The 13,090-nt window shown below is 46.2% G+C and overlaps 1 protein-coding gene across 1 annotated transcript in view; it reads left to right on the top strand.

Annotated features, from left to right (window-relative positions):
* LOC107115646 (transcription initiation protein SPT3 homolog) overlaps positions 1-13,090 on the top strand; it is a 109,537-nt gene that overhangs the window by 1,958 nt on the left and 94,489 nt on the right. The window contains exon 2 of the mRNA XM_015417392.1: positions 9,274-9,349. Coding sequence (XP_015272878.1) covers positions 9,274-9,349 — 76 coding nt within the window. The remainder of the gene's footprint in view (positions 1-9,273; positions 9,350-13,090) is intronic.

Here is a 13,090-nt window from a genome sequence, read left to right as displayed (position 1 = left end):
GGAACACTGGCTGGGGAAGGGAAGACCGATCGGGGTGGGATGCCTCCCCTTCGCTTCCCCAGCCGCCCTGCCGGGAGCCGCACAATATGTGTGAAAGAGCCGCATGTGGCTCCCGAGCCGCAGTTTGGCCAGCCCTGCAATAAGGTGACAGTGTAATATATTTAACATTCCAAAGCAATTTCCATCATATCTTTATTTCAGCACGGGAAACTGAAGAAGAAAACCAGATCAAGGCCTGCTTCTCAGTGTGAACTGAAAATAGGGTTGCCAGCCCCCAGGTGGGGCCTGGAGATCTCCCGCTTTTACAACTGATCTCCAGCTGACAGAGTTCAGCCCCACTGGAGAAAACAGCTGCTTTGAAGGGTGGACTGTGGCATTGTACCCTGCTGAGGCCCCTCCCCTCCCCAAACCCCACCCTCTCCCAGATCCACCCCCGAAGTCTCCAGGTATTTATCAACCCAGACCTGGCAACCCTAACCAAAAAAAAGGACTTTGGTTCCATCTGATATCCTTCGCCCTTGTTGCATAATGTTCTTTATGCAAGTGGGAAGTAAAATGCCAAAGCGGACTGAAATCAAATCCAGAGCTTAGAAGAGGTGAGCGAGCTTCTGAGCACAAGTTAGCCTTAGAATCATAGAATCCCAGAGTTGGAAGGGGCCATACAGGTCATCTAGTCCAAACCCCTGCTCAATGCAAAATCAGCCTAGAGCATACTCAGGTTTTGCATATTAAGGCCTGCAGTTTCCTTTATAGCAGGGGTGTCAAACATGTGGCCCCGGGGCCAGATCAGGCCCCCCAGTGGGCTTTTGTCAGGCCCGCAGTGGAACTGGCTATCTCCTGCTTTTTCTTCCAGTTCTGCTGCTGCTGTGTCATCGTAGGTCTGCAGCGTACAGATACACACCTGAACAGCACACTCAAGATTGCAGCAGCACAGACATTTTGATGCAGTCATTCAGAGCAAGAGGTGTCAGTGATCAGAGGCGGTTAAATACACAAAATACTTCAAGAGGGCTCATGTTTTATGCATGTTTTTATTTTAAGTTAAGAAAACCCTTTGTGTTTGTGTCCTTTATAAAGTTTATATCTCCGCTACCTGGCATTACATTTTATGACACACGTGGCCCGGCCCAACAACGTCCTATTTATGTCAGATCCGGCCCTCATAACAAATGAGTTCGACACCCCTGGCCTAGAGCATCCCTGACCAGTGTTTCTCCAGCCGCTGCTTAATGGAATCACTCCTCATGGTCTGCCTGCAATGTTCATGAAGGTGTCGTTGGCTTTTAATTCCATACGTATTCATCACAGCGTCCCACTGTTAATTCTTTGCTGTGTGGAAATCACCATAAGCATAAAGTGGAACTTACTGGCCAATAAGAAATACAGGAGCAGCTTGAATAGCCCGGACTAGCCCAGGCTTGTCAGAGCTGAGAAGCTAAGCAGGGTTGGCCGTGGTTCAGTCCTTGGATGGGAGACCACCCAATAAGTCCAGGGGTGCTGTGCAGAGGAAGGCAGTGGCAAATCACCTCTGTTCCTCTTTTGCCTTGGAAACGCTATGAGGGGGTCCCCATAAGGCGGCTGTGACCTGACACCACTTTGTTATTCGTATTAATAAGAAAAATGAAGCAACGTGAATGGCTTCTCTTATGTTCTTATGTCTGGGCCAGTGATGCTCGGTATCCTTGGTGCTTGTGGGGGGCAACAGTGGGAGGGCTTCTGAAGTTATGGCCCCACTGGTGGACCTCCTGATGGCACCTGGTACTTTTGGCCACTGTGGTGACACAGATTGTTGGACTGGATGGGCCAGTGGCCTGATCCAACATGGGCTTCTCTTAGGTTCTCTTATGGTCTTAACATGCCCAGTCCAGCCACACAACTTGTTTATATGCGGTATCATATAGTAGAAAACCCAAAGCTCTGTATATGTGCTGAGAACCAAGATTCCAAATGCACTATGATTCAATACTGTATTATAACACAATAAATAATGAACAACCATATACATATGAGAAAAGAGGTTCCAAAACAGTAGAGTAAGAGTTGACAAAGTTTTCCGGATTACAGAGTCGTTTTGTAAATCTTCATCCGAACGGGACCATAAGTATCTTTTCAAACTGCGAGACTTCATTTTTTTAATGTTTTAAGTGCTGCATGATTCTGTTCTGTAAACAAGTCAGTCAATAGTCTTCATAATTATAAAGCGCGTCTAAAGTTGGAGTCGGACCCTCTAAGCAGAAGGATGCAAAACAGCATTTGGAATCTTGGTTCTTAGCGCATAGACAGCGCTTTGGGCGTTCTACTATATGAAACTTCGGGCTGTGATTCTCTACTGTTGCCGTTTATATGCGGTACGCATTCGCCAACCACATAAAGAGTCTCGCAAACACAACTACAGTATCACATATCTTCTATGACATATTTACGAGAGATGGGCAAATGCCAACACAGAGGGAAATCGGTGCTCATACTGATCACTTTCCCTGCTATGAATTCTCCCAGTTGACTGAGCACAAACGCCACCTCCAGCTCCTGTACGAGGAAAGAAAACATGCCAGTCAAGGCAAATGTCAGAAACTGCTTGGTGAGAGAGCCAGTTCGGTGTAGGGGTTAGGAGCGCAGACTCTAACCGAGGAGAACCGGGTTTGATTCCCCACTCCCTCCACATGCAGCTGATGGTGTGACTTTGGGTCAGTCACAAGCTCTGGCACAGCTGTTCTCTCAGGAGCAGTCCTTGCAAGAGCCCTCTCAGCCCCGCCTACTTCACAGGGTGTCTGTTGTGGGGAAGGGAAGGGAAAGGAGATTGTAAGCCACTCTGAGACTCTGAGTGAAGGGTGAATTTTCTTTTCAAAATTCTAGAACCTCCACATCCTGGGGTCATGCATGCACTTTCAAAATGCGGACTGCTGAGGGGCGTACACAACCTGTATGGCACACGTCTGTTCCTACCAGTTAGCTGATCTCGACGAGATCTGCTTTTAATAAACAGAAACACAAAAGGAGGCACTGTAGCGTTGCAAATCCCATTAAAAAACCCTAGTTGTCTTAAACCTTATCTCAGCACTTCCATTATACATTTTAACTGACTTGGTTCTTCTTAAATTCACTTTCAACTCAAATGGCAACCAATACCGGGGGTGGGGGGGAGATGGCATAAGCACATAATCCACTTTAAAGATTAGACACACTTTGGCCGAGGCCGACAGAACATCTTGTGACAGATTGATGGATGTCGTGATAAAAGTGCAGCTCTGTCCATAAAGCACAGATTCACAGGCGATTCTTTGTTATCTTGCTTATCCTTGCATTATGAAGCAGACTGTTCGGTTTCTGTCCTTTCCATTAGCTTGAAGGAGTATGTAAGACGCAGCAGACTTTGATGTTGTGCAGCTGGTTTACACACCCACATTGTCCTGAATCCTTCCCCCGTAACAAGGATGTCTCGGTTCCTGCCAAAACTGGATAGGAGTCTCAACTTGAAAGGGCCTCCAGAGGAAGCTAGGACACCAGAGGATTTCTACTTTACTCTTCCACCCAAAATCATTCCTTGTCGCAGAGTTTCCCAAACTTTAACCTCGCAAGAGCCCAGAAACTGGCAGATTATTCAGCCAGGTGAACTACATCCTGTATGACAAATCAAGATGGGTAGCTGTGGCTCCAATCAACGCAGAGTTTGCCGCGGGAGAGCCACGAATGCTGGGTGGATTTTTAGGGTGCGATCACACTGCAATATTTGGCAACCATAGTGCACCCGTGGCCAACCCGTGGCATCCGGCCGCAGATGCACAGTTAAAAAGTACCTGCCAAACTCCACTAGCAAATGGTTTGCCACAGGCAGCAGACGAACTCGATCCGTGTGAACGCGCCTGCGCACGCCTATTCCCTCTGGCCGTCCTCGTTGAATTGCTCTAGAAGTACGTGCCGGCGAACAAAACCCCGGTGCACCACCGTCACGTCTGACCACATAATAGCGGGTCACAATGCAACAGCGCAAATAACCACACCTCCCCCCCTCGTTTTCCGGCATGTGTGACCGGGACCTGTGTTAGCCTGTCTCTATCGGTAGAAAAGAGCAAGGGTCCAGTCGTACCTTCAAAACTAAAGTATCTGAAGAAGTGAGTAGTGACTCATGAAAGCTCCTCCCCTGCCACATAGAGCCAGTTTGGTGTAGTGGTTAAGTGTATGGACTCTAATCTGGGAGAACTGGGTTTGATTCCCCACTCCTCCACTCGCAGCTGCTGGATGACCTTGGGCAAGCCATAGTTCTCTCAGAGGTGTTCTTGAAAAAGAGCAGTTTCTGTCAGAGCTCTCTCAGTCCCACCTACCTCGCAGAGTGTCTGTTGTGGGGAGGGGAAGGGAAAGGAGTTTGTAAGCCGCTCTGAGACACCTTTGGGTAGTGAAGGGCGGGGTATAAATCCAATCTCCTCCTCCTCCTCCTCCTCTTCTTCTTCTGTTAGTCTTTAAGGTGCTGCTGGACTCTTGCCCTTTTCTACTGCTACATCCTGTAATGCTTCACAGCCATTCCCTCGCTTTCTCCCCACGGTCCAGCATCCTCTATTTATATATTCAGAACAACTGTTTGGGAATACCTATACCATTTACACAGCAGGTATGCCTGGTTGCAGGTACCCCCAGTGTCACAGTAATGCTTCCTAGCACAGAGACGTGGAGTGTAGATCCTATCAATGAGTTGGAAGCAGGGCAAAAATTTTCACCTGGGCAGAAATGCAAGAAAAAAAAAGACTGCAGCGGCCTTTGTGATAAGTGAGCGGCTTGTATCGCTATTTGTGTTCCTGCTTTTAGAAGATCTTCTGCAACCAATTTCCGGGCCGTGAGAGTGCTCAGTCTTGCACAAGACCTCGTGCAAGCAAAACTGCACTGAGTCCACTGATGTTTTCACTTGCGCATCATTGGATCTAAGACCTAGTCTTTAAACACCAGTGTACATATGCAGTGCTGCTCCAGCTCTCACAGAGTTCCAAGGAAAATGTATGTAGGTTTTTGAAGTCGTCTGTACTTAACACATTCGTTGTGGCAAACTATATGTGCACCACCAATGGGCCTGCTGTATCAAGTGTGGAGTCCATGCAAATGGGACTTCTGTTCCAGGGATTTCTTGAAAGTGCTCGGCCTTGGGGAAGGACTGCAGAAGCCAGTCTGGTTGTAGTGGTTAAGAGTGCGAGCTCTGGGGGAACCGGGTTTGATTCCCCACTCCTCCACATGTAGATGCTGGGGTGACCTTGGGTCTGTCAGAAGTTCTCTCAGAGCTGTTTTCCAAAAGCAGTTCACAAGAACTTCTTCACCCAAAGAGTGATTAACACATGGAATTCACTGCCACAGAAGGTGGTGGCAGCTACAGGCATGGATGGCTTCAAGGGGGAATTGGATAAACATGTGGAGCAGAGGTCCATCAGTGGCTATTAGCCACAAGGTATAGATAGGAACTCTCAGTCTGGGGCAAGTGATGCTCTGTATTCTTGGTGCTTGGGGGGGCACAGTGGGAGGGCTTCTAGTGTCCTGGCCCCACTGATGGATCTCCTGAAGGCACCTGGTATTTTTGGCCACTGTGTGACAGAGTGTTGGACTGGATGGGCCATTGGCCTGATCTAACATTGGCTTCTCTTATGTTCTTATATTCTTATGTTCAAGAGCTCTCTCAACCCCACCTACCTCACAGGGTGTCTGTAGTGGGGAGAGGAAGGGAAGGAGATTATAAGCCGCTCTGAGACTCCAAGTGAAGGGAGGCATATAAATCCAATCTCCTCTTCCTCCTCCTCCTCTTCTTCTATCAGAGCTCTTCCAGAACAGGCTCATCAACGTTTGCTGACATCTTAATGTTCTTGAGAGCTTGCCTTGAGTGATAATTGTTGGGAGTGGCGTTTGGATACTCCTGAGGAGGAAAGGTTGCCAGCCTTCAAACGAAAGAATGTGAACCGGGGGTTAAAGACAATGGCCCCTCTCCTTCAACGTAGACAAAGGTCAAGAAAGTATGGTAGGATCTGTTTCAGCAAGAGTTGTTTTTGGTTAGAGCCCATCCTAATATGTCTATTTTTTTAATGGACTGTGTACTAGATAGTGTACTAGAACTCCGTCGTTTGTCTGTAACTAGTACTGTATTACTCTGTATGTACTGCTAAGCTTTATATCGCATATTGTAGTGTTATTGTTGTAATTTTGTTAATAATTGAATTCTAAACATTGCATATAAAACCCAACAAATACTGTTTAATTGTACGCGGTGATTTACTGTTTTACTAGATAGTTCTGATAAGAGCTGTCCTTGAAAAAGGGCAGTTCCTGTCAGAGCTCTCTCAGCCCTGCCTACCTCACAGGCTGTCTGTTGTGGGGAGGGGAAGGGAAAGGAGTTTGTAAGCCGCTCTGAGACATCTTCGGGTAATGAAGGGCGGGGTATAAATCCAATCTCTTCTTCTCTTCTTCATAGTAATCCTAGTAGGCCATGGTGGAAAGATCACAAAAGAGTATAGCCAGAGTTGGTAACCGGCTTATCGGACCGTTAGTAGAAACCATTGCAGGCTCCTGGTGATAGTATAGAGGGCCTTACCGCAGTTTGGTTGTAGGAAGTGGCTCCTATTTGAAGGCCTGGTTTTTTTTGGTTTATTTGTTTGTTTATCAGGGCTCTTTTTGTAGCAGGAACTCCTTTGCATATTAGGCGACACACCCCTAATGTATCCAATCCTCCAAGAGTTTACAGTAGCCCCTGTAAGAAGAGCTCTGTAAGCTCTTGGAGGATTGGCTACATTGGGGGGGTTGTGTTGCCTATTATGCAAAGGAGTTCCTGCTACAATACCCCGCCCTCCCCACCGAGGTTGGCTCAGGGCGGCTTCCATTAAAGGTTAAAAGTTAAAACAGACTAAAATCCTAAAACATTTATAAGGTGCTTATATATACTGTGCTACATATAAGGTGCTACATATACAATTGCTACAATTAGGACGGCAAGAACACAGTTTTAATATTAACCATAGTGGGTACCCAGTCAGCAGTAGTTATAAAACTGCTGTCCAGGCCCCATGATATATTAAGTGCAGGCACAGTTCAGGCAGCCAGTGATGGATTCCAGGGCGCAGGCTCTTAAGTCTATGTTGAACTATTAAGTGCGGCTTAATGAAGTATGTTTGGGGAGGGGGCTTATTTCAATGGTTCTATACTGTATTTTATTGTATTTTTCAATGTGTGTGCGTGTGTGTGTGCACCTGGGAGTCATGGCCAGTGTTCCCTCTAAGCTGAGTTAGTGTGAGCTAGCTCACAGTTTTATAGCCTCCGGCTCACACATTTTTGTCTCAGCTCAGGACGGACGGCTCCAAGAGCAAACTAACTTATGCAGCAGCCAAATCGCTGGCTCAGAGCTTTAATGCCAGGAGCTCACAAAGCAGAATTTTTGCTCACAGGACTCCACAGCTTAGAGGGAACATTGGTCATGGCGACCTCTGGTGACTGACCCCTACAGGGGGCCTGGAGGATATTCAGAGAAGTGGCTGAATAAAGCCTGCCCCTGTCCTCCCACCTCTCGTATTCCCATGATGTCTCCCATCCAAGGACTTGCCAGAGTCAACCCTGCTTAGCATCTGAGATCTGACGAGATCCGGCTTTCCTGGGCTATCCAGGTCAGGGGATCGTGTATGTTTTGAATCGTTAGCCGCCTTAGCGGCCCTTGTAAGAGCAGAAAGGAAGGATATAAATTTTGTAAGTATATAAACAAACAAAAAGAAACCCCCTTCAAATCTCTAATCCATTGAGTGCGGAGAAACGTCACATTGCTTTGACACATAAAGGGGTACGGTTAAAGGAATTTAATGTGACCGGGGAACATTGTTCCATTGTATTTCTATTCAGAGGCACATAAATAAATATTTTTTTTCTTTCACGGAAACCATTTATTTAATTTTCTAAATGTATTCATGAATGTCCACAAAATAAACTTTTGTGTGAGTACACACGAATCAGGACTGTGTGTTGCCTTTTCTTTCTCTAAGACAACCAGAGTTCCCGGTCATAATGGAACTGTGGAATCAGAACCGAGCAGGGAATATGCTCACACACACCCGGTTAGAAGTAATGTCCATTTTAAATCACTAGGATGTCTTTGAAAGTCAAATGTGCACCAGTCAGCCATCCATTTTAGACAACAAAAAGGATGGTTTTTCCCCCCTGTGCTAAATGATAAGAATAGAGCAAATAAGGAGCTTTAGAAAATACAGGGGTTCAAAGCCACGCAAAAGAGGATGGATTTTGGTATGTGGCTGTTGTACCAAGTTGTCTGCCCTGCCATATAAACAATGAAAATGAAATGAGTTATATAAAGGTTTTTAAAAAGGTTTTATAAAAAACGGTCATCTTGTACTGACTTATGGCTGCAGCCATAAGCCGGAGCATCATTTGTACCTGGGGGGCATGTGGAAAACAAGGATTACTTTGGGCTGTTCGGCCCACCATTGCTTTGTCAGCCAGTTAGCTCTCAAGCATCCCACCCTCGGAGGCCAGGCTACTGCAGGATGGGTGGGGCACACAAACCCCGGTGGGGGGTTGCAGGCTTCTCTCTGGTCCATGTAAAAAGGTAAAGGTTTCCCTTGCTCGAAAGCCAGTCGAACCCAACTCTAGGGGGCGGTGCTCATCTCCATTTCAAAGCCGAAGAGCCAGCGCTGTCCAAAGACGTTTCCATGGTCATGTGGCTGGCATGACTAAACGCCGAGGCACACGGAACTCTGTTACCTTCCCACCGAAGTGGTCCCTGTTTATCTACTTGCAGTTTCTTGCTTTCGAACTGCTAGGTTGGCAGGAGCTGGGGTCCGAGACGGGAGCTCACTCCGTCACGCGGCACTCGGGTCTTGAACTGCTGAACTACCGACCTTCCACAGCCTGCACTTCAGCATCTTAACCTCTGAGCCACCGTGAGTCCATGGCTCACATTCAAAAGGAACAGGCTGAAGATGCATTGGGCACTGAGCAAGAGAGTGTTGACTTAGACTGACTTAATGGACAGTTTCAAGAACAATATAGTGCCTGTTAATGCAGCCGATGCTGGGAGGAATAAGGGCCGCCTTGAGCTCCTTGGGGAAAGAGCAAGGTGCCCAAATGAGTTCAGCCATTTTGAGGGAATGTCATCAGCAAAGAATAGTCCCCTTAAATTGAACTGTCTTGGACAGCAAAGGTTCATGTGGTCTTGAGTCACCTGTGATCATGAGACTTCTGTAGATTCCATTTATTTTGAATCGCATTTGGATAACGAGCTCGTGTTGTTGTTGTTGTTTCTTCCAGAGAGCAGAAAGACAAACCCGAATGATGGACTCAGCACAATACACAGAATTTTGTGAAAGTCGTCAGCTGAGCTTCTGTAAGTGTTCTCTTCTGTCCAGCTGCAGTTTTGTTTTCGTAAAAAATCTATTTCTAAAAGAGACAAGTGATTAGCATGATCAGAATTCTAAAATTCTTACTGTAAAGGTAAAAAATCTACCGTATTTCTAAAAGAGACAAGTGATTACCATGATCAGAATTCTAAAATTCTTAGTGTAAAGGCTCTGTTTAGTGGGTGACCGATACGTTTGGATTGTTCGAGCAACCAGCATATTCGGCAGCTTTACTGCAATGGGTTTAAAGGCAACGTCTGTGTCCTCAGCTTGCAAAGAGTGTCGATCAAGCATTTCAGGCCCCACTGGTATCTCCGTGCACTGAAGCTGAAGAAATACAGATCATTTATAAGAGCAGCGCATCTGCCCAGTAAATGCACTCTCTGTATTCTGACTCAATGCGCCCATTCCTCTTTAGAATCTAGGTCCTTTCCGCATTTGCCTGCCACTCCGAATTTTCTGTGTTCAGGTCAAGGCAATTCTAGTTCATGGTGAAACAGCATCCGAATAACCCGGGGCAACAGCAGGCTGAAACCGGGCTGACCACTGAAGGGAGGGAATGTAATGCGGAATAGGGGAAATTCCTGGAATAAAAAGAAGGCTGAACTTGATTTTAGTGTAGAATGGGGGAGGGAAAACTGGATTAAAAAGAAGGCTGAATTCAATTTTAGTGCAAAACTGATTGGAGGACACCACGGTGAGCATGGATTAAAAGGAGAGTGAAGAAAGGGCCAAAGTCTAGGACAGAATGGTTTCGAAAACTTAAAACGCAAAGCCGAATATACCGATTTGCCTAATGTCATCATGCAACCTTTCCCCTAACCACAGAGCCTTTTTTTCCTTTTAAAAAAATGCTTAATTAATAAAGCAGCCAAAGAATGGATCGGTACGTGAATGTTTGTCCTGTGCTTTTAAGAATAAAGGGCAGACTGCCCACCTTGAAGCGTGAACCTTCCGGTGGCTGCTGCGCATGACTGGTCTTTCATCTGGAAATGGTCAGGCTCATCTTAGGCAATTTGGACATTCTCTTTGAGCTCTGTTTCCGTGTGACATCATCATCCTTCACTTGAAGACTGCAGTGTAGACCACACCCACTGGCCCACTTTCACGAATGGTAGCCAAGATGTATTTTTTTAGAAGCTTGCCCACCGTTATCGGTCCTCTTACCGGCAGTTTACCAGAACAGCGTTTGGAAATCAGTGTGCTGTGTTATCAACTTGAAAAAAATGGATTAAGTGTTTGGGAACTCTCTTTTTTTTATGCTAAGCCAGTACAGCTGCATTCCCAGCAGGATAGGGTTGCCAGCTGTGGAGAGCGGGATTTAGATATGGGATGAACCTCAGCGAGGGATAATGCCATAGAGTCCACCCTCTGAAGCAGCCATTTCCTCCGGGAAAATTGATCTCTGTAATCTGAAGATCAGTTGTAATTCCGGGAGATCGACAGGTCCCAGCTGGAGTTTGGCAACCCTACAGGAAGAGACAGGAATAGGAGATGTCAGCACTATAGGATCCGTACTTGATAGGAAAGAGCACCTGTGTTTGCAGTGTGGCTCCTGGTCCCCACAAGCAAGTTATGTCATTGCTCCTCAAATCCTGTCAAACAAGAGAGGAGGTAAATGGCTGTGGGGTAAGAGCAGAGGGAAAGGGGTCCACAGCTTGCTCGTTTGATCCTGGCTATAGATAAACCATGGCTGCAGACAGACTGGCGGCTTGGAGCGATATGGCACCGCCTCTAATTGTTGTGCTTTGAACTATTACGGGGCATACCAAAGAGACAGGACATCCTACTGTGGGTCACCTGCGTGGCTGTCCCATGGACATGCATCCACATTACTGCACCGCCTCAGCCATGGAGCGTGCTGCCCAGTCATTTTTAAAAAATGCAGGTGGTTGCATGCACATATGCGCATCATTGGCAGACACTAAAAAAAAAAGTGAAAATAGATCTGCGGGTTCAGATTGCCAATCCATTTTGCGTGCACTCCCACACATTCAGACATCCAGCCACGCATGATGAATGTGTGGGGAACCAAAAACACCAAGTTATGTGGTGTCTATTTACTCTGTTTCCAACTCATCATACAACGGTTAAGTATGACTGAGGAACGGCTGACAGATGTGGTGCTGTGACCCTGCCGCTTTAATTCGTCAGGGGAACGCAGCTATATCGGGCCAAACTGCCAGTCTGACCGCAGCCAACGTTTACGGGTAACTTTAAGGAATTCGTACATCTCAGTGCAGTAGTCTGCACTTTGTGAGGGAGACCTGTCACACACGGTGTTGTCAGGACCCACAGCGACAATGAAGTACACACTTGCAGGAAGGTTTTACTTTATTTGAAGCTATAGATGCATGGACAGGAACACTGTTAGGAATGACAGGTAACTATGCGCATGGAAGGTTATAGTACATTCATATTGGCAACACCCAATTACTACGGTTCCCACGTGCGCCATGAGGCTTGGGAACCAACTGCTACCCAAAGCAAAACAGGTATGAGCTTCCCACGGCTCATCTCTACTAAAACCAAAGCAAAGCAAAAGCAATAACCTCATTGACTCCTCCAGCGGCCTTGAAAGATAGCTGTTGCAGCAGAAGCGGCAATTAAGCGCAGGAGAAGGAATGCGCATGGGAAAGGAAACCAAACGAAACTTGGCAGCTTGCTGACAGGTGTCAATACCTGTTGTCAGTGATGGTTAAAACGCCCTATCATTAGTAGTCCCGACATGGATGGCCCAGTCTAGCCCCATCTCATCAGATCTTGGAAACTAAGCAGTGTTGGGCCTGGCTTGTACTTGGATGGGAGACCACCGAGGAAGTCCAGGTTTGCTACGCAGTGGCAGGCAATGGCGAATGACCTCCATTCATCTCTTGCCTTGAAACCTCTATGGCAGGAGTCCCCAGTCAAGTGTCTTAGAAAGAAAGCCCAGCTATGCAGATTAAAATAACACTGTGTCAGTGGCAGCTGCCACCACAGTGTTTGTTTTATCCTCACCCCTATTTCCCAGTGTAAAGTTTAATTACCCCTCTTCTCCCGTGCACTTGGGCTTTTCCTCTGTGTGTCTCTCTCTGTGTGTCTATCTCCTGATAAAAATAGCTTTCTGCATTATAAATCACATCATGTGTCCCATATAAAATATGGCTTACCCTTCAGTGAACTGATTAGAGCCAAAAGGAACTCTACCAAGGAGGAAGATTACAGAAAGGAGAGTAGGAGAATTTGCCAACAGTTTAGAAACAGGGGCTATCCAGAAACTATCGTGCATAGTGCAGCTTTAAGGGCTACTGAAATAAACAGAGAAAATTTATTGAAATCAAATAAGAAGACAAGAACAGGCAACAAAAGTAATATTTTTGGGGCAATAGAATATAACTCCTTAGCCCCTAGAATGAAAAGCATAGTACTCAAACACTGGCATGTGCTCAGTGACATACCAGGTTGTTCTGAGAAACCTCAAATTGGATACAGGAGAACTAAAAATCTCAAGGACCTCCTAATACATACCAATCATCAAACTACACCCATTCAAAACATACAAAAAACAGGACATTTCAAATGTTCACACTGTAGTTGCTGTAAACAAGTTTGGCAAACAGATGAAGTAATCTTACCCGGGTTTAGGATGCAACTACAACATTACAGTTCGTGTAATACAAGTTGGGTTGTGTATCTATTAAAATGTGTGTGTGAAAAAAATTATATTGGGTTTACTTCTAGACCTATTA

Source organism: Gekko japonicus, unplaced genomic scaffold (assembly GCF_001447785.1).
Source record: "Gekko japonicus isolate JY-2015 unplaced genomic scaffold, Gekko_japonicus_V1.1 scaffold2368, whole genome shotgun sequence".
Taxonomy (NCBI): Eukaryota; Metazoa; Chordata; class Lepidosauria; order Squamata; family Gekkonidae; genus Gekko; species Gekko japonicus.
This window is presented reverse-complemented; position numbering and strand designations above follow the sequence as displayed.